Here is a 27,157-nt window from a genome sequence, read left to right as displayed (position 1 = left end):
TATAGCTAATAATGTTTTTTGCTTGTTGTGATATTTTAATGTTTCCAGTGCCATTGCCAAATGTGTTAATGTCATCTGTCAAAAAGAGATATGCTTTAATTACAAAAACTATGACTATTACAATTGAAATCATCATGTTTGTTTTTTCTAAATGCTTTAGGCCTAAAACCTGATCTTAAAAAATGTGGATTGTAACTACTCCAGTTTACAATTTATTCTGTTGAAATCATGCAGCCAAATCCAGTATATAAGGCATAAATCATGGTACTCTTATCTTAGTCTCAAAAGTACAACAGAGATGTACAAGGAAAGGAACGAAAGAAAATGAAAGGCCAAATTATAAAAATATTAGATTGATCTGGCACTGGACTGCAACATTAGAACAGTGAAACCCCAACTATCCAAAATAAAAATAACCATCTTGTAGAGAAAACACAGCACTCCTTTACAAGTGAATACAACACTGTCTGCCTGCAAAAACAAACCTATGCTGAAAGTTTTTCTTCCTCAGGCATTTGGCAGGCCAAAACCACAAATGAAGGTTCCAGTAGTGAGACGGCATTATGCAGGCTTCGCTGTGTGGTCCTCCACCAACCACAGACCCACTCTCCCCCCTGCTGCTCTGTCCCTGAGTCCCAGGCACTGCCCTCTCCACTGAAGAAGGGGCAGACATGGTTGACCCTGGTTAAAATTCAACTTGTTGCACATAAATATTTGATTATTAGGCTTCTGTGAATCAGAGGAAGAATTTTGAATATTTTTGGGGACGAAATGTATTGGAAATCCCATTAGATAAATATAGGCCTATGTGACATGCACAACAAATTACAATCACAATAGTCTGAATTAATTATCTTTAGTAGGCCTAGAGAACATCCCCATTCTATCCATTGGAAACCTTTAGCCTGAATTGTATTTAATTGATTTATTATGTTTATTTGTTAAAGGATAATGTACAACAACATAGGCTAAGTCTCAGAAATTAGAAGTGATGCATTGCCCCAGATTTAGCTAACAGCTAATTTACTTATCTGCAGTCTCTGGGCAGGTGAACATATCAACTTTAAAACATTATATACCAACAGACAACCCACGCATACTGTATATCAGAATATAAAAGCACATTCACAATTTTCTCTCTTTTGAAATGGAACCAACTCACACTTGAACATTTGGTTATGAATAGAATAGTCAAGTAATGGAAAATGAAGTCATAGATCTATTCTTGCAACCAACCCTGTGGCAGCGGCATTATGTTCTCATTTCTTTTTCCAATAACATATTTTTGCTTGCTCACATTAGCATCTATTGTCAATCTATTGTCAATGATCAAACACCTGTCTCACAGTCACACAGAGGACATTGTTTTGTGGTAAGCTATTCAGTGGACAAGGTCTTGCCATGCCAGAGAAAGGGGTGATTCTGGGCCGGGTTGGCTGGCTGGCTGGCTAGCCTCTGCACTCCACCCCCATAATGGCAACAGCTGAGCTACCCTGGTTTCACCCTGAGACCGTGAGAAGACAGACATGATGAAAAGCCAAGTGTCTCGTAGACACCCCTCAAATGCCCCCGATTGGCACTGCATATTTGCCCACATGAATAGGCCTATGTGCCATTGTACATTGTACAGTGGCGGCAATATCAAGGGGCAAGGGCGGTTCATTACTCTACTCAATCTAACACCTGGGAGGCAAGACAGGACATGTATAGAAGGAAACAAGGATGTTTTGTAGTGACAGCAGCACCACCACCCCTTGACTTATATTATTATTTCTACACTAGAGTAGAACTAGTACAACCAATGTCCATAAGTCTGATGATGAAAACATTGGATTGGATTCATGTTCATGGGTTTGCTATGACTGTAATGTTTTTCAAACAGTGTCACAGGTCTTGGTTAGAGTTACAGAATCGTGTTCATACCTTATCAAACATTTCAGTGTTGTAACTCAATCTGCCCTGTTGCTAAGCTGTCAAGGAATAAAGGAGGGTTTGAAATGGCCTATAATGGAAATGTTGGTCCTTAGTGAGTTTGAATAAAACAAGGCAGTTTACCACATGCACTCTTGATTTTTTTCCACAAACTGATGGTCTTCCATTGTGCTAGGTGTGGAGAAAGAGGAGCTGGGTCTTTTTAGCCTTGGTCTGAATCTTGTGGGCCCTGCATCTCTGGCCTTTAGTGAAGTCCCTTGAAGTCCTGTAGTCTCCTGAAGTCTATGGCAGAAAGAATGAATTATGTCATAGTGAATTATCTCCCACCTGGACAATCTCCCACCTGGACAAGAAGGGAAATAATTATGTGAGAATACTATTCATAGACTACAGCTCAACACCATAGTTCCCTGCAAACTCATCACCAAGCTAGGGACCCAGGAACTGAACCCCTCCCTCTGCAACTGGATCCTAGACTTCCTGATGGGCCGGCCCCAGGTGGTGAGAGTAGGCAACAACACCACCGCCACGTTGACCCTCAACATGGCGCCCCTCAAGGGTGTGTGCTTAGTCCCCTCCTGTACTCCCTGTTCACATACGACTGTGTAGCCACACACAACTCCAACACCCTCATCAAGTTTGCTGACGACACGACGGTGGTAGGCCTGATCACCGACAGCAATGAGTCAGCCTACAGGGAGGAGGTCAGAGACTTAGCAGTGTGGTACCAGGACAACACCCTCTCCCTCAATGTCAGTAATTGTAATTGTGCTGATTGTGGATTCTAGGAGAAAGAGGGGAGAGCACGCTCCCATCCACATCGACGGAGCTGTTGTGGAGTGGGTCGAGCTCTTCAAGGTCCTTGGTGTCCACATCACTAAGGACTTAACATGGTCCACACACATCTGCACAGTCATGAAGAGGGCATGGCAGCACTTCTTCCCCCTCAGGAAAAGATTTGGCATGGGCCCTCGGATCCTCAAAAAGTTCTACAGCTACACCATCGAGAGCATCTTGACTGGCTGCATCACCGCATGGTATGGCAAATGCATCGCCCTTGACCGCAAAGCGCTACAGAGGGTTGTGTGGACTGACCAGTACATCAATGGGGCTGAGCTCCCTGCCATCCAGGGCCTCTATATAAGGCGGTGTCAGAGGAAGGCTCAGTATACGCACAATATACACACTCACTCACACACACTACATTGACACTCCCACATAAAACCCACACACATCCACATACACTACATACGCACATACGCACACACACAACACACACGCATATCGACACATACACACTCACACACTTTTGCACTCATCATTTGCTGCTGCTACTCTGTTCTTTATTTTACTCGTATTATTATATATTCAGATGCCTAGTCACTTTACCCTGCCTTTATGTACATATCTACCTCAAATACCTTGTACATCTGCACATTGATCTGGCACTGGTACTCCCTATATATAGCTCAATTTTTGTTTATTTTATTTTATTTATTGTGTTGGTATTTTATTTGTTATACTTTTTAAAAAACTGCATCATTGGGAAAGGTTCGTAAGCAAGCATTTCATGTTAAAGTCTACACCAGTTGTATTCGGCGCTTGTGACTAATACAATTTGATTAAAAAGAAAAGGAAAACACTGTGTTTGCCAGTAAGAGCACTCTTCAGTAGCTTTCACTATGCTGCACAGGAAGAGAGGAGATCAAGTTGACTGACTTCTGTTATCAAAATGGTGCCCACCTTGAACTTTATCCAAAAAATCTAAATATTTATAGAATGGCACATCAACAGGTAAAACATATTTCTGATTGGAGATAATATTCAATACAATATATCACAACCCTTAAAATGTTGTCTTTCCCTATAAGTTTACCTTTCTGGCCAAGCTTTTTCCATTCCTCAAACTAAAGTTATATGAGAAAAAGCAGTGTGTGAGTTTTTTATTTTCATATAATCGAATAATTATTCTCACGCACCTGCAACAAGCAAACTCATGTTTTAGCAGCACAAAAATGTGAAAATGAGTGCCATTCGCCTCCAGCCCATAGGGCGCGACATACCAAACGCTATGTTTCACGGAAGTCGTTCTGGAAGCTCTGACGTGGCCAAATAATAACCCGACATCTTGAGGAAGGAAACGCCTTAAAGAGGAAAGGATTGAAAACAACTGTAAGCAGAAAATTGACATTTTTACGCTTGATGTTGTTTGAATATGATAATAGTCACATACATTGTATTTAGCTGCTTAGCTATATAACGTAAAGGGGTCTCATTTCCTGGGGTCTAGCTAGTTAAAAAGGTCTGAAAAAAACTTGCCAGATGGCTGGTTAGGCTAGCTTGGCGCCGCTTGCTAAAGCTAGCAAAACAGTCAGCTAGTTATCTATTAGAGAGCTAACTTAGTGGTCTTTCGATATAGCTAACGTAATAGCCATTTGTCTTTCACTGCAAGACAGTTTTCAACGCGATGGTTATTATCTTAATTTATCCAACTGGTTAGTTTATGAAATGATTTGTGTAACGTTAGCTAGCAGCTATCTAAGCGTTGACGCGAACTATATGGTTAGTAAACTAGCTTCTTGTTTTTAGTTATATTGCTAACTAATCAACCAACATAGTTGGCAGAAAGTTGATATACTAGGTATATTAAACAACTCAATTAGTTTATAAGATGGGTTAACCTTCTGTATTTGGCAGCGCACAACTACACACTGACGGTTACAAAACTGTGTTCCTCTTGTTCTCTTCTAGTATTCCTACTGCCAAAGTTGAATCCGTCTTTCACTATGGGGAATTTATTTGCAAGCCTCTTTAAAGCATTTGGCAAGAAAGAGATGAGGATCCTCATGGTGGGTCTCGATGCTGCTGGTAAAACAACAATCCTGTACAAACTCAAACTTGGAGAAATTGTAACTACCATTCCAACTATAGGTAAGTAGTAGCACTGGTGGTGGCATGTAGGCCTAAGTGTTGTCAGCCCAGTTTGTATGAATATCATATTTTGTGTAACGTTGAGACTATTTAAAAAATATATAACTAAAAACAACACAATTTCCCCCTGCACATGTTCACTTGTTGCATCAAATAGATTGTGCGGGTTATTAATGTCTTCTTTCTTCAACTCAGGTTTTAATGTTGAGACAGTCGAGTACAAGAACATAAGTTTTACAGTGTGGGATGTCGGTGGTCAAGACAAAATTCGACCGTTGTGGCGTCACTATTTCCAGAACACACAGGGTAAGATGTGCTGACAGCAAGTAATTTTACTCCTGTCAAAGGGGGACCAACAGACTAGAGATGTTGACTCAAAATGTTTTTCTTTTGGTGTGTTTCAGGTCTCATCTTCGTTGTGGACAGCAATGACAGAGAGCGAGTGAATGAAGCCCGCGAAGAACTGATGAGAATGTTGGCAGAGGATGAACTAAGAGAGGCAGTCTTATTAGTATTCGCTAACAAACAGGTACTCCTACATTTTTCACCTGTCCATTGTGTGAAAGTAAAAAGCCTCCGACTTGCTTTTTTTGTATTAATAAAATAGAAAGGACAATACACCTGTTATATACTTTGGATGTCCTTCCCTGGCTTGGCTTTTGTCTCATTATGGGACAACTTCTCTTTTCAGGACCTCCCAAATGCTATGAATGCGGCCGAACTCACAGACAAGCTGGGACTGCACTCCCTTCGCCATAGAAACTGGTACATCCAGGCCACCTGTGCCACCAGCGGAGACGGTCTCTATGAAGGACTGGATTGGTTGTCTAATCAGTTAAAAAACCAGAAATAGGCCTAATCATCATAATCCACTGTCCTCCTCAACTCACATATACCCTTTTCACTCTATCGTGCCGACTCAAACCGTACGGTGGCTCAGATGATTTTCTTTCATGTTGTCCTTTCCTGCACGGTTCTAGCAACTGTGTGGTAGAAGAGTTACCAGGCTGGCGCAGTACAGCTCTGCTCGGCTCAGTAGTGTGAAAAGTGTAACACTGTATCTTCTCTCTATCTTTGCTTTGTACTCTTCTGATGTTGAAAATTAAGTTACTTTTGTCAAAAGTACCTACTGGAAAGCTGCCCTCATTTCTCATCTCTCGTTACAACAATACACCATATGGGCCAGGGAGGATAATAACCCAATCATGGAAAGCTGTCTGGGTTTCTTATTTAATGTAAATAGTCTTGTTTTGGGTGGTGGGGGGTTTAAGAGGCAGCTTATTGCAGACTTTAAAAATCCACCTTGGTTATTTCCTCCTCTTGACCCTTGGGCAGACATATACATGTCTAGTAAATAGAAAATGGAGGCAAAAAGTAATTGATGGGACCCTATGTTTAATGACTTTTTTACATAAGTTTGCTGGTAATTTTTACTGAAAGGAGTGTTTCTCCTGAATTAATCATACATACAGATGTACTACTTGCAACAATTATGGTTTAACACCTCTGAAGGCTACAATATCCTGCTCTCCCCAAAATACCATTTAGCAAAACACTGAAGATAATGTTATTGAGATGAAGCCTAAAACAGGTCCGTGGGCTTCAAAGTCAAACTCTTGTTGACACTTACCAGCTTTTGTTGTGTGTCATCATGTTGGCTTTCATTGAGAAGTGGCTGCCATGCAGAGTAACTATGTTCCTCCATGAATCTCATCATTCACCTGCTTTGTGATGGACAGAGATGCTGTCTGGTCAGCATTATGATGTATGAAAGTGGCTCAGGTTAATCATGTGTACTGCCTTTGTTGCAGTGAGCCTGAATTTAATAGCAAAAAAGTGCATGATGTGGTCTGTATGTTGGACAAATGCATGTTCAAGATACAGATTGTGTGCAAATCAACAGATTTTCTCAATGCCTAGAGAAGCAGAATTCCTGCCTATCCATTTGCTATAATCCATGTTCTGTGCAGAATCTAATATCTCGAACACATTGATTGTCAGCGGGACTAGCTAATTGATTGTTAAACATTTTTGTCTACATAAGCATTGTCATTACTCTTGTCAGCTGCAGGTGCTCAAGGGTTGGGATACCTTGATGTCCTCAACATCACCATCACAATGACTTAGTGTCACAACAACCTTGTAACTCAGGGGTCTTCAACCTTATCTTTCCCAGGGACCCCCTCCCAGGCAAACCGCTGAACCAGGGACTCCCATTATGTTAGCCAAAACATTTTTTCCTCATGTCTTATCAGGTGAATGTCAAGGCAAAGTAATCAAAACATTTTGAAATGAATAGATTTGGTAAATGTTTTTTTCATTAGTTTGACCTCCCCACATTTATAATTGGAAGAGGAAGTGTAAACTCTAACATAGCCTATTAGCTAGAAAGGTAACTGCAGACACTTTCGCTAAGCGCAACTGTTTAGCTTGCTATCCATGGGTTGGCAAAAATGTATGTCCAAGTCAAAAACACTTACCAGCAGCCAGTAGCACTTGCCACACTGGTAGCCTATTTTTCAAAGCCTATGTCAGATACTCCAGTGAGTGTAATTTGTTCAATATTAGGAGTGGAGAAATAAAGTTGACATCATTAGAAATAAGATATTTTCCTCTTTTCTACTGTAGGTATGTCATTCAAAATGTGTTTAGTCTGTTGTTGCTAGCGATATTCATAAAAACATTGAACCCCCATCGCAGACGCCTGGTTGTTTACCCCAGCACTCAAGGTATATGCTGTATGATGCTCTGATATGACAAAAGCAGTTGTATTCTGATGTCCTCCATCATGACCTGAACACCTTGTTTTCATCCCTTTTTATTGAGAATGATAAAAGTATATTAATAGTTTTGGAAAAAGGCATGCATCTGTGGCAATATGAAATATGTATGAACTCCATATTTTTTACTTAGTGGGCGCTAGTATTTTTTTGTCCTTCGTAGTTCATGTTGTCCTTGGCTAAGTTCTGAGGGGATACTTTTGTTCTCATGTCAAAGAAACATGCTGTTCCATTACAAACCTTTTGTGCTTATCAAAAGGTTCTGGGTGTTATTCCACCAGAGTGCTATGGACCCTTAGTATTTCTTTTAAAGCAAGGCGTTGGATAAAAACTGATTGCCTGAACCTTTTGTTGAAACAATCTCTTTAGCAGAACTTTTGTCAAAAAAAAATTTTAATTTTTTTTTTATGTAAAGTTATTTCAGCTTAAATTTTTTGGAGAAAAGCACTGTAATTAAAGTGATTAGAGACTGTTTACATGTTCTGTTGTTTTTCATGTAATTCTCTTTTAAGCGAATTAGTTATTGGATTTGATCATGCTGACATTGCACCGTTAACCTCTATCTCCTCCTTGGACTCAAGAGGAAGGCACAGTGAACAGTATCGATCAACAGCAAGAAAGGCAACATATACTGAATGATTCTGCCAACTGTCACAATTCAAATATTGTAAATTTTACCATTTACTATTAAACTATCAGTATAGAGACAAAGTAGAGTTGCAATTCAACGGCTCAGACACAAGAGGTATGTGGCAGGGTCTACAGTCAATCATGGATTACAAAAAGAAAACCAGCCCCGTCGCGGACCAGGATGTCTTGCTCCCAGACAGACTAAATAACTTATTTGCTCGCTTTGAGGACAATACAGTGCCACTGACACGACCGGCTACCAAAACCTGCGGACTCTCCTTCACTGCAGCAGACGTGAGTAAAACATTTATACATGTTAACCCTCGCAAGGCTGCAGGCCCAGGCGGCATCCCCAGCCGCGTCCTCAGAGCATGCGCAGACCAGCTGGCTGGTGTGTTTACGGACATATTCAATCAAATCTTATCCCAGTCTGCTGTTCCCACATGCTTCAAGAGGGCCACCATTGTTCCTGTACCCAAGAAAGCTAAGGTAACTGAGCTAAATGACTATCGCCCCGTAGCACTCACCTCCGTCATCATGAAGTGCTTTGAGAGACTAGTCAAGGACCATATCACCTCCACCCTACCTGACACCCCAGACCCACTCCAATTTGCTTACAGCCCCAATAGGTCCACAGACGACGCAATCGCAACCACACTGCACACTGCCCTAACCCATCTGGACAAGAGGAATACCTACATGAGAATGCTGTTCATCGACTACAGCTCAGCATTTAACACCATAGTACCCTCCAAACTCGTCATCAAGCTCGAGACCCTGGGTCTCGACCCCGCCCTGTGCAACTGGACTTCCTGACGGGCCGCCCCCAGGTGGTGAGGGTAGGTAACATCTCCACCCCGCTGATCCTCAACACTGGGGCCCCACAAGGGTGCGTTCTGAGCCCTCTCCTGAACTCCCTGTTCACCCACGACTGCGTGGCCATGCACGCATCCAACTCAATCATCAAGTTTGCGGACGACACTACAGTGGTAGGCTTGATTACCAACAACGATGAGACGGCCTACAGGGAGGAGGTGAGGGCCCTCGGAGTGTGGTGTCAGGAAAATAACCTCACACTCAACGTCAACAAAACAAAGATGATTGTGGACTTCAGGAAACAGCAGAGGGAGCACCCCCCTATCCACATCAACGGGACAGTAGTGGAGAGGGTAGTAAGTTTTAAGTTCCTCGGCGTACACATCACGGACAAACTGAATTGGTCCACCCACACAGACAGCATTGTGAAGAAGGTGCAGCAGCGCCTCTTCAACCTCAGGAGGCTGAAGAAATTCGGCTTGTCACCAAAAGCACTCACAAACTTCTACAGATGCACAATCGAGAGCATCCTGTCGGGCTGTATCACCTCCTGGTACGGCAACTGCTCCGCCCACAACCGTAAGGCTCTCTAGAGGGTAGTGAGGTCTGCACAACGCATCACTTGGGGCAAACTACCTGCTCTCCAGGACACCTACACCACCCGATGTCACAGGTAGGCCATAAAGATCAAGGACAACAACCACCCGAGCCACTGCCTGTTCACCCCGCTATCATCCAGAAGGCGAGGTCAGTACAGGTGCATCAAAGCAGGGACCGAGAGACTGAAAAACAGCTTTTATCTCAAGGCCATCAGACTGTTAAACAGCCACCACTAACATTGAGTGGCTGCTGCCAACATACTGACTCAACTCCAGCTCACTTTAATTTGAAATTGATGGAAATGTATCAAAAATGTATCACTAGCCACTTTAAACAATGCCACTTAATATAATGTATATGTATATACTGTACTCTATATCATCTACTGCATATTGCCATCTTTATGTAATACATGTATCACTAGCCACTTTTATGTTTACATACCCTACATTACTCATCTCATATGTATATACTGTACTCGATACCATCTACTGCATCTTGCCTATGCCGTTCTGTACCATCACTCATTCATATATCTTTATGTACATATTCTTTATCCCTTTACACTTGTGTGTATAAGGTAGTAGTTGTGGAATTGTTAGGTTAGATTACTCGTTGGTTATTACTGCATTGTCGGAACTAGAAGCACAAGCATTTCGCTACACTCGCATTAACATCTGCTAACCATGTGTATGTGACAAATAAAATTTGATTTCTTAATAACTTCCCAGTTAGAAACCCACACTGCCCCATGAGTTAATCAAGCCTCTATCTTTCCCCATTATGAATTCAAAATGACTCCTAATCTAAAAATTGACTTTGCCTGTGCTTTGGTCACACACCCTTCTCTTGTCCCAAATCCACAATCACACCCAACTACTCTCCCCCCATGACTTGGACTAAGAGAGTGGGTTGGTCCAAGGTGATGGCAGCCAACTAACCACCCAAAGCAGGTGTTGAATAAGTTACACATGGCTACAGCTGGGCCTGTCTGCGCCAGGGATGGGTGGTGGCAATAATTGGGGAGCAATTTAGGCTGTTCTTTCAGGTTGATTAGACTGCCATGGTTAATGCAGCCAAGCCTATAAAACATGGCAGAAGTATGGTGGTCGTGGAAGGAGGGGGCAGGAGTCTCGAGTCCCTTACAGTGTGGCTTTGTCCATCAATCAGCTTGGTTTACGTGTGGCAGTCCTAATGGTACTCTGTCATATAAAAGACCAGACTGTTTTTTTCTTCTGTGCACTCTCCTTTGTGAATGCCTTGCTCTTTTTAGTGCACCATCAGGTGCCAGCCAGCAGAATGCCCCCTTTCAGGCCTGATTTAAGGCAAATACAAACACTACACTCCATTATGACCACTGGAGTGCATTGTATCTTACCCCAGCCAGGGAGGCAGGCAACTGAACCTAGAACAGAAAAGAGTGATGGGGCAAAGGAGTTCTTGTTTGATAGAGGAAAAGGAGCAAAAATGCTGAGTAGTGTGAGGCACAGTGGGATGGAGAGAAGTGAATATTCTCAACTGATGACGAGACTGACAAACCAAAGAGAAGACTCAGTAACATTTAGGTGTTGGCACACATTTAAATACATTTTTTACTGGTAGTATGGGCAAGTGTCACACCAGATTTAATGTCTTGGACAGCAATAGTTTGTATTGACTAACTTGTTTTCAGCACCAAGAACACATGCACTTAACTTGCTTTCAGTAGTCCCTGATTCAATTGCATGAATAGTGTCCTTCAATTTTGGTAGCTAGACACAGATCATAAAATACATTTGAGCTGGTTCAGAAAAATAAAATACCAATAGAAACAAATGTATCAATTCAAAATTCAACACAAATAAAAACTGGTGCTAGTGGTTTGAGGAGTAGCCTACAGATTGACCTACTGTTCTCAACCACAGCCCTTGAGTCCAGTCCAGAAGTACATGAGGACAGTCCATAGACCAGTCAAGCTGCCCTGCTGTGGGCTAGAGCACTCCTCTCCCTCAATGTGTCTGATTGAGTGGGGGGGACATTAATCGTCAGAGTCTGTGTCATGGCGCAGCCTGTGGCTTTGTGTCAGAGCAGCATGGGCTGCCTTGTGGCTGGCACGGTGACGGGGGACGGGGGACTCCCTGTCGGAGGAGTGTGTGTCATGCCTCTGCTGGCGTCGTTGAGCGGAGGGGGGGTGGCGTTCACCCTTTGGTCCCCCCTTTGAATGGCTGTCATGGGGTCTGGCTCCAGTCTGACTGAGGCATGATGGATTATGATGATGGTGGTCCTTTCTGCGCCTGAGGAGTAAAGAAACACAATCAATGATTGGGACTAATAGGCAGGGCTCAAAGTAAGCTGAGGAGGATAAATTAAGGATACACTGAATGTTATGATACAAACCATTGCCTCATCTATAAAAGGATAACTCATTGCCTCATCTATAAAAGGATAACTATCTGGGTTCCATAGGAGAATAATAAATAAGGCCCGCCCCCAAACAAGATAAGCATGACATGGGCTGGATGATGCATTCACTCAGTTCAAAAATCAAACCTACACCTTATTTTAACTAAGACTACCTCTTCCTGTTGCTAAACATCCCAAGCCTGCTTCTTTTTTTTTTTTTTTTTAAATCAGTCCTGTATTACCACAGAATACAGCAGCTGGACACATTAACTGACACATCCCTAGTAAGGGTACAACCTGTTCTATGTTTCTACCAAGCATACAAAGTCTAATGGTTGGCAAAAACCCATCTTTTGAGATGGAACCAAAGACCAGCTCTCCACCTCGCCAACAGTGACTTAGCACCCTCTAGTGCTAAAGCAAATAAGCCTCTTTTTGTTTTATTGTACCTTTATTTAACTAGGCAAATCAGTTAAGAACAAATTCTTATTTACAATGACGGCCTACCCCAGACGACGCTGGGCCAATTGTGCGCCGCCCTATGGGACTCCCAATCACAGCCGGATGTGATACAGCCTGGATTTGCACTGAGATGCAGTGCCTTAGACCACTGCGCCACTTGTAACATTATTGGACATTGGTGGTGTTTTCTTGTGATTTTATCATTTAAAAAGGGAAAGGCAAAGATAACATGACATACAAGTGACATACAGGTCTAAAAAGGAGAAACAACACGCTAACCTTTTGTCATCTTCCGAATCGGAGGAAGAAGAGTCTCTTCTCTGCCTTTTCTTCTTTTTGCGCTTCTTTTCCTTCTTCTTTCTGCTGCTACCATGTCTGATGGGAAAGTATAACAGACAAGTCTTGAGGTTTTTTTGAGACAGTAATCTGAAGAAATTTACCTCAGATATTCGCTTGTCAACACACTATGTGATCAATAACACACTACCTTTGATCCACATCCTGTTTCTCTGTGTTCGCAGATGTTTTTCTGGCAGAGGCTTCCTGGTTTCCAGACTTCCCTTCTGTTTTATGGTGCTGTGAAAACAATGCTCTCCATTATGACCGTAATCATGTAACATGACTATTACAGAATCAATTCCCAAGCGGCATCAATCATGTTTGAAAAATATGTAGCTAACACAAATGGATTAACACACCTACACAGAGTTGTATATTATTTTAGATGGCTCACCTTTGCGTGAGGATGTTTTACTCAGAGAGCATAAAAATAAACTTACTGTGAAGACTGACAAGCCTATTTTGGCAGCTTCCTTCTCCTGTTGGGAGAACACCATTTTCCGTGACGTTGCACTGGTGACAGAAAACATACTCATAGTTACTCAACTAGTACACTCCAATCCATAATGGCAAGCACTGTTTCTTCCACTTGAATATCAAAGGGATACTCGGTCATGGACTAATATGTTGCTAAAAAAAGTCTAAACAAGAGTGAAGAGCGACCTGAGAGAATGCTTAGAAGGCGTAGGAGAAAAAAAATCTAACGGTTAAAGACCTTCGGCCAGTAATCTAAAGGTTGCTGGTTCAAATCCCCAAGCCGACTAGGAGAAAAATCTGCTGGTGTACCCTTGAGCAATGCACTTGACCCTAATTGCGCCTGTAAGTCGCGCTGGATAAGAGGGTCTACTAAATTACGTATATAAAAAAAATCTTGTTGGTGAGAAGTCTCCTACAGTATCAACCCAGCTTTAATACAGAATTTGAGCAACAACCACTTTTGTAAACAGTTCAGTCAGTTACCCGGAGCTTCCAAGGCCAGAAACTCTGTCCACATCTCTGTCCTCAGCTTCCGCATTCTCCCTCCTGCACACATCTGCAAGGTCCTGTTGGACACATTGGAATCGGCATTACAAAAGCAATCCCGTATTCATCCTTAAGATGTACGTTAAAATATGACTAGGCTAGTTACGTTAAATCACGGTGCCAAAAAAATAAAATAAAATCTAAATAAATGAGATTGAAACTAAACTAAATGTCATCTTCCCTGGTCTAATGCAGTTGTGATACTATCAAATTAAGACATGATTATAATCCAAAACATACTAGAACTTGTGTGAACAAAAAGCACATCATAGAAATTAGTCTCAAACACTATGAAGGCAAAGAAAAGCACCTCTTTGGTCAGGCCAGATGGTTGTCTCTTTATATTCTTGTGGCCTCTGAAAAGAATGAATAAGACATTAGTTTGACATTTTACTCTAATATTTCTGTAAGGTAGTTGTTTCTGTGTGATGTTCCACTTACAGGGCAGCCAGCAGTGCCTCTTGGTCTGCTGCCTTCACAGCAGCAAGCTCCTCTTCTCTTGACATAGGCTTGACACCACCTTTTTTGTCTTTGGCATACCACGTCAGATCTTTGCCTTTCTGCCATCGCCCCACTGGTGCCATAAGAGAGTTCCCTGGGGATGAAACAATAGCAGGGATGTAAATATACTCCAAATGCATGCATGTCCAAATCAGAGACATGGCTTAAGTAATAAAGTTACATAAAGAAGTGATTGCCATAACTATTATTCTACAATCAAAGAGTATGCAACGATGCAAAACGTTTCCGTGTTGAATACACACCCCTCTACTCCTGGCTGCACAGTGTAAAATCTTTGAGAAATAGTTATCGTTCGTGACCAGTGTATTAATTTGGATAACATCATATATATAATACAGCAAGCCATGTATATGCGCAGACTAGCATCATTGCATTCCCTGACCAGCTGCAGTCGAGTGTGCGTGGCCGCTCTCCTTGGCAGCACAGTCAATTGTTTGCGCTTGGTTTTATCTTCATCTCAAATTCACCATTCCAACATAGCTAGCTGGGTTTAAAAAAAAAAAGTATATTCCAGGCAGACAATCTGAGTTGTTGACAAGCAATGCAACGTTAATGAGGGACTGACTACACTTCGGAAAAAGGTAAGAACGTGGCACTCGAATAAACGAGTACAGGCTAACAACCTATTGCTTTATTACGGTAACTACCGTTATCTAACTACATTGTTGATTATTATAACTTGCTAAGTAGCTACCTACTGTATCTAGTTACATCTAGAAAGTAGCTAGTTACTAACTAGAAACATTTGACCGAATTATTAGTTGGATAGTCGCCCTGCTGTCTATTCGCAAAGAAGCGAATCGTTAGCTACAGTAGACAAAGGTCATTGACGACGATGCATTGATGCCCATTTTTCTCCACTTACCGAGGTAGTTTTCCCTGTGTTTATCGCCTTTCACGTCATCCCAGTTGAATTGGTCTTGCCCTCCCCTTACACCCCCAGATCTCGAAGCACCAAACATTATTTTAGCGTTGAATAAAGACGATGAAAGCTTTGTTTACACGTTAGGCCCTCTCGTTGTCCATCTGGGGAGTTTCCTTCTGGCTTTTCTCTCTCACGTCCGCTTACGATGATATAGCAAGCGATGGTTAGAAGCATGGATAGTAACCTTTTCCGTGTTTCGAATAAACTGAGTTAGCGAGCTAAAAAAGTGAAGAACGAAAACCACACGGTTGCTAACTGTTCTGTCTCGCGTGTTTGTGAGCCGATCATCTGCACGCAAATAGCTATTTTTAGCTGGGGGCGTTCATTACGCACAGTTCGTAATACTGAATCTGCAACCCCTGTAAAATACTTATATGAAGTAATTATATTATTTCTGCTTATTGGGTTGGATGTAGATTTTCAAACTGTCTATGTATCGCGCGCGGAGTTTAAACGCTCACAAAAATACGACAGCGTTTTCTATTTGAATGTACTCCACTGAGGACGTATACACACTGGTATTTGAACGATGTACTCTCGTTTATTTGGCTCGTGATGATGACGTCGAAACACAATCTATATAATGGCTCTCACGCGGAATGTAGACAGAAAATGGAGAAGACCACCTAATAAGTACGGAAAAGACGCCTTGGAGACATTATTGAGATATTGAACCGCAGTCATTGTAGATGTATACAAGGTATTTATCCAGGCTCTTCTCAGGTAGGATGATCATATATTATTTTGACCGCTAGTCTATGAACTATTTCTCAATAGCCTGCTGTTTTTCTTTATCATCACTGAAGCGAGCCAGTCTGTCACACAGGCCATACGCATTGGTCAATCCGTGTTCAAGGCATTATTCTGTCCCCAGGAAATATCACTTCTTATTTACTGTAAAATGTGGATTCCAAAATACTTTAAATATAAGGTCAGGTGTCTTTTACCTCAAAAATACAAAAATATGGCTCTTGAGAGGAATGTTATGACTTTTGAACACTTTTTCAGTGGATGTAGGCGTTTTTGCCATGTCCCCGGGTGTTATTCATCAACTTCCACGAGAAATATAAACCATAAAATATTAAATATTTCTTTGTTATTTTATAGTCCTAGTTAAATTGTCTTTCATCAATAACGTTTTTTAATAATGATTGTATTTATGATTTTATTTAAGATTTTCTGATATCACTTTCCACCCTGTTAATTTGTTGTTAATCTCCGTTTAAGAAACAACCCCTTCCTAGAATGACATCACATTCAGGAAGTGTCATCATTTATTTGGTGGGAAAACAATGGTGCAAAGCTAAATAAATATAAACACTGTTTTATCTGTTTTTAAAATCGTGCTCAAATGTTCACCATTATACTAGCTCAATCTTGCTCACTCACAGAGCTATGGCTAATTTAGGCTCCACATTCCCACCCTGTTAAATTCCACCCATTTAGGATTATGCAGCTAACAGGTTGAGAAATACACCCCAGCATTTTTTTAAGTGTCTGAGCTTGACCAACATGTTTTTCTGAAAGTCAAACATGTCCTTTTTCTGATACAATACTAAAAAAGATATGCTTTCCCCCCAAAAGTATGAGCTCCAATAGGCACTGCATAGTAGGAATGACCCAGCTGTCTAATTCTCTGTCCATTTGTGTTGAAGTTGAAATGTCTTGTTTACATAATCATCATCTATCCTCTCCCACACAGCTAACATGCTAGATTTAGGCTATAGCAGTAAGTGGTGCCTAAATTAGGTATCAAGTACATTGCTCTATTATGGCTTGATATCTTATCAACTTGGATGTTTCTAGAAAGCTATGAGTTATTATAGGGGACAATATGGGGAGAAAGGGAAAACTGATTGTTAGTACAGATTGGATCTGGTTTGGCAGCTTTTGCCTTCTTACTGTTGAATGGAGAAAAAAAAATTCAAGCCTAATTTTAACCGCATAGGATAGGGATGGAAGACCTTTTTAGGTAAGAACCTTCTCATGCAATATGCTTTAGATCGGGGATAGGCAACTTTGATGGGGTGGCAGCCACAAAAAATCTGAACTCATCATGGGGGGGCCGTAATGGCTTGATTGTCTGCTTACCCACATCCATACCCACACATGCATTCAGAGCATGGTTGCTGATAGGTGTATAAAATCGAGCACAGAGCCATGCAATCTCCATAGACAAACACTGGCAGTAGAATGGCCTTACTGAAGAGCTCAGTGACTTTCAACGTGGCACTGTCATAGGATGCAACCTTTCCAACAAGTCAGTTTGTAAAATTTCTGCCCTGCTAGAGCTGCCCCGGTCAACTGTAAGTGCTGTTATTGTGAAGTGGAAATGTCTAGGAGCAACAATTGCTCAGCTGCGAAGTGATATGCCACACAAGCTCACAGAATGGGACCGGAGAGTGCTGTGCTTCCAACTTTGTGGCAACAGTTTGGTGAAGGCCCTTTCCTGTTTCAGCATGACAATACTCCCGTGCACAACGCGAAGTCCATACAGAAATGGTTTGTCAAGATCGGTGTGGAAGAACTTGGCTGGCCTGCACAGAGCCCTGATCTCCACCCCATCGAACACCTTTTGGGATGAATTGGAATGCTGACTGCGAGCCAGGCCTAATAGCCCAACATCAGTGCCCAACCTCACTAATACTCTTGTGGCTAAAGTCCCTGCAGCAATATTCCAACATCTAGTGGAAAACCTTCCCAGAAGAGCGGAGGCTGTTATAGCAACTCCATATTAATGCCCATGATTCTGGAATGAGATGTTCAACAAACTGGTGTCCACATACTTTTGGACATGTAGTGTATCTTACCTGACTGAGCACTTTGTTATCGTAGGCTGCAGCTGATTAGAAAACACACTAATCAGTAACAGCCTAATGAAATTAGGAGCCAACTGAATTCACATGATGAAAGGTTGGTCACTGTCGGGCAAAGATCGATCACATGCTGTGAAACAGTGGAAAGCATATATAAGGGTTGACCTAAAGTAAACCTAATGCAAAATCTGTAATGGCATGCAGAACAATGTTTCCTGTAACCATTTCAATTAGCCTTATCCCTTGCCTGCAGTCGGCTCACATGCACCTCGTTTTCTGTAACACGTGCTTTGTTTACACAGGCAGCCCAATTCTGATATTTTTTTCACTAATTTGTCCTTTGACCTATCAGATCTGAAAAATATCTGATGGGAAAAGATCTGATGTGATTGCGCAAAAGGCCAAGTAGTGGAAACAATCTCAGAATTGGGCTGTCTGTGGAGACGTAGCCTATAGCCAATTTTTCTGTCACATTTGTAAAGTGTTGCCTTTAGATGTTAGGCCAAGCCTATAAGATGTCCCTATGTATGGTGTCATTGTAGACCCAATTGTTTTGAGTATTTGCTGTACAGGCTAACTTGTCACCTTCTCTTGAATTGTACCATTTCTGGCTGGTATTCTGACTGTAAGGAAGAGAAAGTTAGATCTGAACCTAGTGAGAAGTGGTTTCTTATTTGACTGGATGTAGCCTAAACCACTCTTATAGTCTCTTTTTCTGTCCACATGTTTTTGTGACAACAGTCTGACCCTCTGCATCCCAGCGTCAAACCCATGACTGATTCTGACTTGGAAAGGAGCTGTGAATTTGTTTGTGGTTTAAACATTCAAGAGGCGGCAGAGAATGAATGCTTCTGTCACCTGCAGCTGTCAGGCTACACACAGAGGTTTTTCCTAGGTTTTTCCTTTTTTGCAGGGGGTGAGCTCAGGTCTGATTAGCCTATTACAAGAGAGAATCATTTTTAAAATGGAAATGAGCTTATATGGGATCATAGACTACATGGCTATTATAACAAACTCCTTTTTTTGCAGACAACTCTAGTTCCTTTAAATTAGCATCTGTAGATTTATGAGGAGGCAGCAGCACTTAAGTAAAGTATGACACATCATTCGCATGGAGTTTCTTATTTTTGGACATCTAACCAACACAGCCTGTTTTAGGCTACTTACTTTTCAGTAAGTAGCCTAAAACAGTATAGGCTAGCAATATATAAATGACATGGTCGTTTAAGGTGCAATGCTATTTTGTGGATTGAAGAGGCATTTGTCATTTATGAGACATGCCTTTTTAGGTCTAGTTATGTTTGCAGTGTTTAATAGTAATGCAGTAGACTGTTGTATGATAATTTCTCACCTGAGTTTATTTCGTGTTTTGCATGATTCGTTTATCATTTCTGTAGACAACTGAAAGAAGCTGTCAATATCTAGGCTATGTCACGAGCTGCTAGGCAGGGTTTAGGCTACTATGTAACCTACTGAGCGGTGATTGGAGGGAGCAGCGATTTAGTTCCTTATGTTTGTACAGTGCTCAGTCTGCTCCCACACACACACCACATAGACTGACACACCCGGCTCCAGTATATAATAGTGCTGCTCATTCACTTGCCAATCCAGTCCTCCCACATCCTGCTGCTCTCCCTCACTCACACGTCTACTGAAAGTGACTGAAGGTAAGTAGGAAGAGGGACTTTTGCCTAATAATATGATCTATCCTATATGGCTAACAACTAAAGACAAAGATCATTCTGGAATAGGATAGGTCAGAAAAAAATATGATTGTAAAGCTGTTTTTGTTTAATTAATTCCAAAATAGTCTGTCATTGATATTAACACTGTCATTATCTCTGTAGTTGACCTGGCTGTGTTGACTCGGCTGATGGTTTTTAGTACACAAGCTAAATTGAAAATTGAATAACTCCACAGTATGTGGCTGTTCCTCTTTCAGATTGTACTAGTTTCAGTTTAGGCCTAGACCTATTAGTGGAACATTTGCTGGGTATGTCTAAATTGGAAAACACATACAAAAATAGCCTAGGCTTTATCCTAAGAAACAAGTAAACATTTAGCCTAGGATCATACTGATTTTAGTCTTTTTAAATGTATTTTCTGTCAAAAAAGTAATTGCAGACAGTGTGCTGAAAGCACTTATGCCTTGCAATCAGAAGCAGCAGGGTAATTTTAGGCACTCCAATTAGTAGACGGTGCCGTGGTAACGGCCTAATGGGACTTAATAACCGCTCTAGCTGTGTTGGTCCTACTAGTCTTGTTGGAACCTGTTCTGATTGCTTAGGATGTTTACTACAGAATCACCTTCTGAAATGTTTGTTTTTTTCAAAAGGCAATTCATCTGTTTGTTCCATGTTTAATGGGATGCTTGGTTCATTAGGTCCATTTCATATTCATCCCTATAGTGTATTCTTTAGACCAGGGATATTACACCTAGCCTCATATTATACCTAGCCTTGTACTACAGGTGAACCATTTATGTAAGCTCATGAGATCAGTGTGGTAGTACCAGCCTATACTACACCACCTGTCTGATCTTTTTCAATATAGGCTACTTGAGATTGTACCAGTTTCATGTGAGTAAAGGATAGGCCTAGGTAGGTTTTTAATCTGTCTGTTTCTCATGACACCAGTTCCAACCATTTGTGTAAAATGATCTTTCCGTTTGGTTAACCACTGTGGTGTGTGTGTGTGTGTTTTCATCTCCTCTAACCCTCTGTCTCTTTCTCTCTCCCCCAGCTATGGCAGGACCCAGGCCAGTGGTGCTGAGTGGCCCGTCGGGGGCTGGGAAGAGCACGCTGCTCAAGAAGCTGCTCAAGGAGTACGAGGGCATCTTTGGCTTCAGCGTCTCACGTAAGTGTGCTCTGCTCCAGTCCCATGTTAACTTTGTATAATGTCAGGGAGGTGTCAGTTACAGAAATAAGATATCCAATTGTGTGCTCTCATCCGTCAGACACAACAAGGAGCCCTCGTCCTGGTGAAGAGAATGGTAAAGGTTGGTAGGGTTTTTAAACTCCCAGGATGGATGATCTTACTCCAAATCCTCCTGCTGCATCTCTTTAATTAGCTTCAACCACCTATGCTGTCCGCTGTGTCCTATTGGTTTCAACAACCAACCTTTTAACATGCAACTGTTGTTGTGTTACAGATTATCATTATGTTACAAGGGAGTATATGCAGGCCAGCATCGACAAAGGGGAGTTCATTGAGAGTGCAGTGTTTTCCGGGAACATGTACGGGACGAGCAAGGCCTCCGTGCAGGCCGTCATGGACAAGAACCTGATCTGCGTCCTGGACATCGACATGCAGGGAGTGAGGGCGGTCAAGACAACAGACCTCAACCCCATCTACATCTTCATCCAACCTCCGTCCATGAGCATCCTGGTGAAAGACAGGCAGCATTATAAAACTGTTTACCAGGGCCATTTTTGTCTCGTTTTACTTTGAAAGACTTGATATACCATATTGAATGTTGTTTTTAAACGTGTAATATGGTTATAAACCTATAATGACTCAGTCTGGGATTGTGATCCAAAGAGTAGGTTTGAGGATGATATTTTGGAGATGGTGAAATTCATCCCCATGACTTAATTAATCTTCTTCTGTCATTTGTAATTTTAGGAGAAACGTTTAAGAGACCGAGAGACTGAGTCAGAGGAGAGCCTCCAGAAACGTTTGCATGCTGCTCAGGTGGACATGGTGATAAGTGAGTCTGATTCTGGAGAGACTTTGGGCGAAAACAGAGTTGTATGTTTATAAATGAAATGTTAAAAAATGGTGTAAAACTGTTTCCCCTATCTTTCAGGCAAAGATCCTGGCATATTTGACGTTGTCATTGTCAATGATAGTCTTGACGATGCCTATGGGAAGTTGAAAGACACTCTTATTGAGGTCAGTTGGTATCGACATGACATAGCTGGGTATGATGGACTGGACCATACGCACCATTTCACTTGTTGAAAACCAATTCGTCACATAATGTGTATTGCTAAATCCTTAATAGATCTTTGTCAGTGTTGAATTTCACCATCTCCAAAATATCATCCTCAAACCTACTTTCTTTCTTAAGGAAATCAAAAAAGTCCAGAAAACCAACTTGTCCTCTTAAGCGACGAGAAGCCTGACATCCATCCTGGCCACTCCTTACAAAATGTCAGCCCCTCTATTCCAATCCTGAACATTCTGGCAGATACTGGTGTGGGAAGGAACTCCAAACAACATCCCTTGCACCTAACCACACCTTTTGAGTGTGCACTAAGATCTAGCATATGTATTTACATATTAGGAGGATATAGGTAGGTATTAAGATGATAAAAGCTGTAAGTAGAAGTGGACTATTTTTGCTTTATTTACTCATTTGGCACATTTTAGTTTTTTTATCCACAAAGAAAAACACTCCATTAATGGTTAACCTGTGACTGAGATGGTCCCTAATATGTTTTTTCTTCCATGTTTACTGCATACAGGAGTTTCTGCCATTTTCTTTTTCTTCTGCACATTTAGTAGTATTATAGCCCCAAATCATTAACTGTGTTCTCTCTGCTCTTCAACAACAGAAGGCCATAATAACAAGACTCATTCCCACTAATGGCAGTGTTGTAGTACTCGAGGCCACATTGAGTGTCTCGGTCTTGTCTCAGTGTTGGATACATTTGTACTCGGTCTTAACTCAGTCTGGGACCAGCCGAGATCAGCAGAGTAAAAAAACTCATAATTATCAGCTTCCATTCAGTCAGGGCATAAAACTGCTTCTCCAGGCCAAATATATACACTCCTTTCTTGAAACATAAATATCTTAACAGCTTTTATATCTAGTATAGACATGTTTTCTCAGTGGTGAACCTATTGGTCTTCAGTGTGTGACAGGTTAGTACAGTGGTGAACCTATAGGCCTTCAGTGTGTGACAGGTTAGTACAGTGGTGAACCTATAGGCCTTCAGTGTGTGACAGGTTAGTACAGTGGTGAACCTATAGGTCTTCAGTGTGTGACAGGTTAGTACAGTGGTGAACCTATAGGTCTTCAGTGTGTGACAGGTTAGTACAGTGGTGAACCTATAGGCCTTCAGTGTGTGACAGGTTAGTACAGTGGTGAACCTATAGGTCTTCAGTGTGTGACAGGTTAGTACAGTGGTGAACCTATAGGTCTTCAGTGTGTGACAGGTTAGTACAGTGGTGAACCTATAGGTATTCAGTGTGTGACAGGTTAGTACAGTGGTGAACCTATAGGTCTTCAGTGTGTGACAGGTTTGTGATTCTGAAAGGACAGCAACCATAATACCAGTGCACTCATGTATGAGAGTGCACTTTTTGTAAATCACAATATGTAGCAAGCTAAAAAACACGGAGCCTAACGTTAGCTAGATAGCTACTCTAAATAGCTGTTGACTGACTGACTTTTCCCCCTCATTGTTTTTCAGTGGCTATACACAGCTAGAGATGCAGGTATCATTTGGTTAGCTAGCAAGAACTTGAACAACTGCGTTCGCAAATTCATTCTGGCAAATGGCTTGTTTGTTTAAAGGCCTACTGTGGCTCTGATTGGCTATAGCGCACCGGTCTGTGTTGACTCCGATCCTGGAAAAGACAGATATTTTATTTACTGCAGTGTCTATTAATGTCTATTAATTGTCCAAACACACGGCTGCTTTCCCACTCTATATTGCTATGGAATTTTCACAAATGCCTTAGTATACGTAATTCCCAAACGTTCTAAGAATTTATGAAAACGTGAAAATGACCATATCTAAGTGGTTGCTTGTCAGATTTTTTGGGGGGGTGTGTATATGAACACATTTTAATAAGATTTCATGTTCCTAAAATGCTATCAGTTCCACTTTAAATGCAACAATGTTTCACACACATGTTGTATTTTCCCTCAGCATGCATTTTTTCACTATTCTGAATGCCTAAAGAATCTGTATGTTAAATATGAAAAGAGAAATACTGGACATTATGGAGGTGATTTGACCAAATTACAATCATGGTCTTGAATTGGACTTGCATTTTTCTGGTCTCGGTCTTGACTCTGTCTCGGACCCCTTGTCCCCCTCCTGGTCTTGACTCGGTCTTGCCCCCCCCCCCCCCCCCCCCGTCTTGGTATTGACTCGGACTCTATTTGCTCCGGTCTTGGTCTTGAATTGGTCTCGCTTTACGTGGTCTCGAACACAACACTGACTAGTGGATAAACCAATTTGTTCAGCAAGAGTAGACACTGGTATGGTATGTTCTGTTTCTGTTCAGCAGAAATGTCCTTAAACCAGTTAGTGTGGTTGTACAGAGATGCATTGGTTGTCATAATGGCCACAGCAAGGTGCCATAGCCAGAAATGTGAAGAGGAGAAAATCAATGGTTATATATTTTTTTATGTTGTTGCCTTTTCATTCTTTTTAAAAGAGGGATTCTTGACCCATAGTAGTTCGTCAACATAGGGCAGCTAACAAACAATCACAAGGCCAGGTGCTTGGGCACTAGCTAAGCACAGGCTAACTCTGGCTCTAAGATAGTCACACAGGGAAGCACCATACATATTACAGCTGATCTCAGGAACTTACTGTAGCCTAGCTGCTGTTTGCTAATGATCCTAGTCATCTTGTGTGTGAAAATATCTGTTTCAAGTTTCCCTGTTTTACCATACTGATACAATTATGATAAAGTGCAATATTCATTCACTAATAAAACAAAGGATTGCCATTTAGGATTTACAATCATGATGTTAACCTCTGTATAACAAAGTTACACTTCTGGAGACCACAACTCACGGTGACGTAGTCTAACCTCTAATATATATATATTTTTTTTGACAGTTGTATTGTAATGGTGTAAAACTTTTGTATTGTATGTTTATTATTTTACAATCTCACCTATATTATAATGATATTCAGTTGGCCTTTTTTTGGAAAGAAAATGTTTGAATGAGAATCAGAGTGAATTAATATTAAATAAATGGAGCAAATATTGGCTCTGTCCTCAGGAAAATATAGAAAAGCTTAGAACCAAGCACACAGAGCATCTGCTTTACTTGAAACTGGTTACATTGAATTCCACAAAACCTCTTTGTTCAAGGCAGCCTTCCAAAAAGCCTGCACTTATTTATTTTAAGTTTGTAGTTGAACATGTTTTCCATTCAGAACCCAAATTCAGTTCATTGGTAACTAATATGACATACTCTGGCCCATGACTCTTAAACTCCATAGCTTCTTGTCCTCTGTATTTGATCTCCCTTTGAATAAAACATTCCTTCCTTTGCACAAATTACTTATTGAAATATATTTATTTAACTTTTTCACTCTGAACAGCTTTTTAATGGTGCAAATGTTATACCACTGCTTTGAATGTGTCATCTTTGGCCAAATATTGACTATTTACCCAGCCTTCAACGAGTCCTTGTTCTTTAATATGTATTTCTAGTAACATTTTATGTATTTTACAAGTGTAGTCAAGTAAATTAATAAAACTGTTTTGCCTGGATATCTTTTTATTTTTTAAGCATAGTGATCCTGTTAATTTGTTAAAACGGCCAGTGATTTGCTGACCAGTATGGCAGAATGGTTGAAGTCCAAGCACCTGACCTGAAATATATAATCAATGGTTAGAGCTACCATTGTTGACTCTCAATTTTGACTAGTATTTCTTAGGCCTACACTTGTATATGTGAACGATTCAATGCAATTGAAGAGGATCTAGACTAGAGGAAGACAAAACACAACCATTTACATTTGGTGATTGCATTACCAACCAACCCACACATTCACCAAGAGTGAATAAAACAACAGGCTGATCAGTTCATCAGTTGCAATTTAATTATTTTGGTGCATTAAACACTTGGGAGTACCCTCCCAAAAATCCATTAACTCTCTTAACTAAACATGTGCAGGCAGTCAAAACCTATATGTGATTTATGTTGAATTTCTTACAAAGTTAAACATTCAATGCTTTTACAAGACGTTTAAAATAACATAAAACAAAACATCACTCTTACTTTGGAAAGTGGTAATTCACTTTTTAAAACAATATATTGCAACAAAGTTAATAAATCCAGTGTACAATGGCTCACTACTAACTATGTAACTGTGCTCTCCCCTGAACCGAATGTGACAAGATTAATATTAACCCTGTCAGTCCCGCGACCCCAGCAAAAATCGTCTTTTAATGTATCTGACTTTCATTTATTATAAGGGCATGTCCAGACCTTATATTTAGCCTCACAATGGAGTGTTCTTTTCAGGACAACCAGGGCTACAAGTAGAACACAAAACTATTTGACATAAAACAGTTGCATTCATGAGTTTTATTGACAAATGTCAATTTAAAAAAATAATAATCTGCCAAAGCAAAATCCTGACCAAATGAATTGATATGAATGCTGTAAGTACAGAAATTGTATGCTCACTGGGAAATGACAACTGTTAAGATTTTGTGAGAGCCACTACGTGAGCTTATTATAGACACTATGTCCTGGGATTTCCTATAATCTTCTATGTAGAACAACCCCTTACCTTCTAATGACTCTTGTGTAGGTTTTGAGCGTCATAGTTACATGCACGTGTTCGTGAGAGCCTCACCTTTTCATAAATATCTTTGAATAGTTTGTAGCTCAAATCATTCAGACTACATACGTTTTTGTAAAAAGACCCAGCCTAGGGCCCCTTTGGGATCCGCCCTTGTCTCACAAACACAGCTCTAGCTCAGCCCCCGTTAATTACACAGACTAATGGTTGGCATCTACGGATGCAGAAGAAAGACAAATCCAATGGTTCTACCCAGAAGTCCAAAACGCGCTGGCGTTACAGTGTTTTGTGTTAATTCAATTACGTCAATCAGATAAACACGCAAATCAGCTTTCAAAAAGCTAATACATAACATGCTGTCACTTTTCTAAATATAATTAATTACATTTTACCTTAAAGTAATCACAAATACTTAATTATCTGAGGTCAATCTACTCTTTATTGCTCTCAAGAAACTGATAATGAAGTGCCTTTCCATAAAACAAATGA

The 27,157-nt window shown here is 41.0% G+C and overlaps 3 protein-coding genes across 6 annotated transcripts; 2 read left to right on the top strand and 1 right to left on the bottom strand.

Moving 5' to 3' along the window:
• Nucleotides 1-4,024: 4,024 nt before the first annotated feature.
• Nucleotides 4,025-8,119, top strand: LOC120055977 (ADP-ribosylation factor 1-like). 2 transcript variants are annotated; one of them, XM_039004076.1, is made up of 5 exons: nt 4,025-4,104; nt 4,684-4,863; nt 5,059-5,169; nt 5,268-5,392; nt 5,555-8,119. In XM_039004076.1, the coding sequence occupies exons 2-5, from the start codon at nt 4,719-4,721 to the stop codon at nt 5,714-5,716; spliced, it is 543 nt and encodes a 180-aa protein (XP_038860004.1). In that variant the 5' UTR covers nt 4,025-4,104; nt 4,684-4,718; the 3' UTR covers nt 5,717-8,119. The 2 variants fall into 2 exon arrangements, with proteins under 2 accessions (XP_038860004.1, XP_038860005.1); XM_039004077.1 differs by lacking the exon at nt 4,025-4,104 and adding an exon at nt 4,204-4,494.
• A 3,136-nt stretch (nt 8,120-11,255) lies between these two features.
• On the bottom strand, nt 11,256-15,881 carry LOC120055975 (multiple myeloma tumor-associated protein 2 homolog). The gene is made up of 8 exons (XM_039004071.1): nt 15,283-15,881; nt 14,337-14,490; nt 14,206-14,251; nt 13,833-13,915; nt 13,313-13,385; nt 13,021-13,109; nt 12,813-12,908; nt 11,256-11,962 (listed from the first exon to the last, which is right to left on the bottom strand). Exons 1-8 carry the CDS (start codon nt 15,377-15,379, stop codon nt 11,707-11,709), a joined length of 894 nt encoding a protein of 297 aa, XP_038859999.1. The 5' UTR covers nt 15,380-15,881; the 3' UTR covers nt 11,256-11,706.
• On the top strand, nt 15,795-23,086 carry guk1a (guanylate kinase 1a). 3 transcript variants are annotated; one of them, XM_039004073.1, is made up of 7 exons: nt 15,797-16,065; nt 20,901-21,014; nt 21,115-21,156; nt 21,310-21,545; nt 21,783-21,867; nt 21,967-22,052; nt 22,231-23,086. In XM_039004073.1, the coding sequence occupies exons 1-7, from the start codon at nt 16,032-16,034 to the stop codon at nt 22,267-22,269; spliced, it is 636 nt and encodes a 211-aa protein (XP_038860001.1). In that variant the 5' UTR covers nt 15,797-16,031; the 3' UTR covers nt 22,270-23,086. The 3 variants fall into 3 exon arrangements, with proteins under 3 accessions (XP_038860002.1, XP_038860000.1, XP_038860001.1); XM_039004072.1 differs by having other exon boundaries at nt 15,796-16,065; nt 21,967-23,086; XM_039004074.1 differs by lacking the exon at nt 21,115-21,156 and having other exon boundaries at nt 15,795-16,065; nt 21,967-23,086.
• Nucleotides 23,087-27,157: the final 4,071 nt, after the last annotated feature.

This window comes from Salvelinus namaycush, chromosome 11, assembly GCF_016432855.1.
Source record: "Salvelinus namaycush isolate Seneca chromosome 11, SaNama_1.0, whole genome shotgun sequence".
NCBI lineage: Eukaryota > Metazoa > Chordata > Actinopteri > Salmoniformes > Salmonidae > Salvelinus > Salvelinus namaycush.
The sequence above is the reverse complement of the archived record's forward strand: the minus strand, read 5'-3'. Positions and strand labels throughout refer to the sequence as shown.

Bases quoted from the DNA above. Each gene is read 5' to 3' on its own strand.
- guk1a (XM_039004072.1), top strand. From the start codon at position 16,032: ATGTATACAAGGTATTTATCCAGGCTCTTCTCAG. The intron at 21,015-21,114 runs GTAAGTGTGCTC...CTCATCCGTCAG, and splicing joins CTTTGGCTTCAGCGTCTCAC to ACACAACAAGGAGCCCTCGT. The intron at 21,546-21,782 runs GTGAAAGACAGG...TTGTAATTTTAG, and splicing joins CTCCGTCCATGAGCATCCTG to GAGAAACGTTTAAGAGACCG.
- LOC120055975 (XM_039004071.1), bottom strand. From the start codon at position 15,379: ATGTTTGGTGCTTCGAGATCTGGGGGTGTAAGGGGAGGGCAAGACCAA. The intron at 13,916-14,205 runs GTGCTTTTCTTT...TGTGTCCAACAG, and splicing joins CATCTGGCCTGACCAAAGAG to GACCTTGCAGATGTGTGCAG. The intron at 12,909-13,020 runs GTAGTGTGTTAT...CTTTCCCATCAG, and splicing joins AAACAGGATGTGGATCAAAG to ACATGGTAGCAGCAGAAAGA.
- LOC120055977 (XM_039004076.1), top strand. From the start codon at position 4,719: ATGGGGAATTTATTTGCAAGCCTCTTTAAAGCATTTGGCAAGAAAGAG. The intron at 4,864-5,058 runs GTAAGTAGTAGC...TCTTCAACTCAG, and splicing joins AACTACCATTCCAACTATAG to GTTTTAATGTTGAGACAGTC. The intron at 5,393-5,554 runs GTACTCCTACAT...TTCTCTTTTCAG, and splicing joins TAGTATTCGCTAACAAACAG to GACCTCCCAAATGCTATGAA.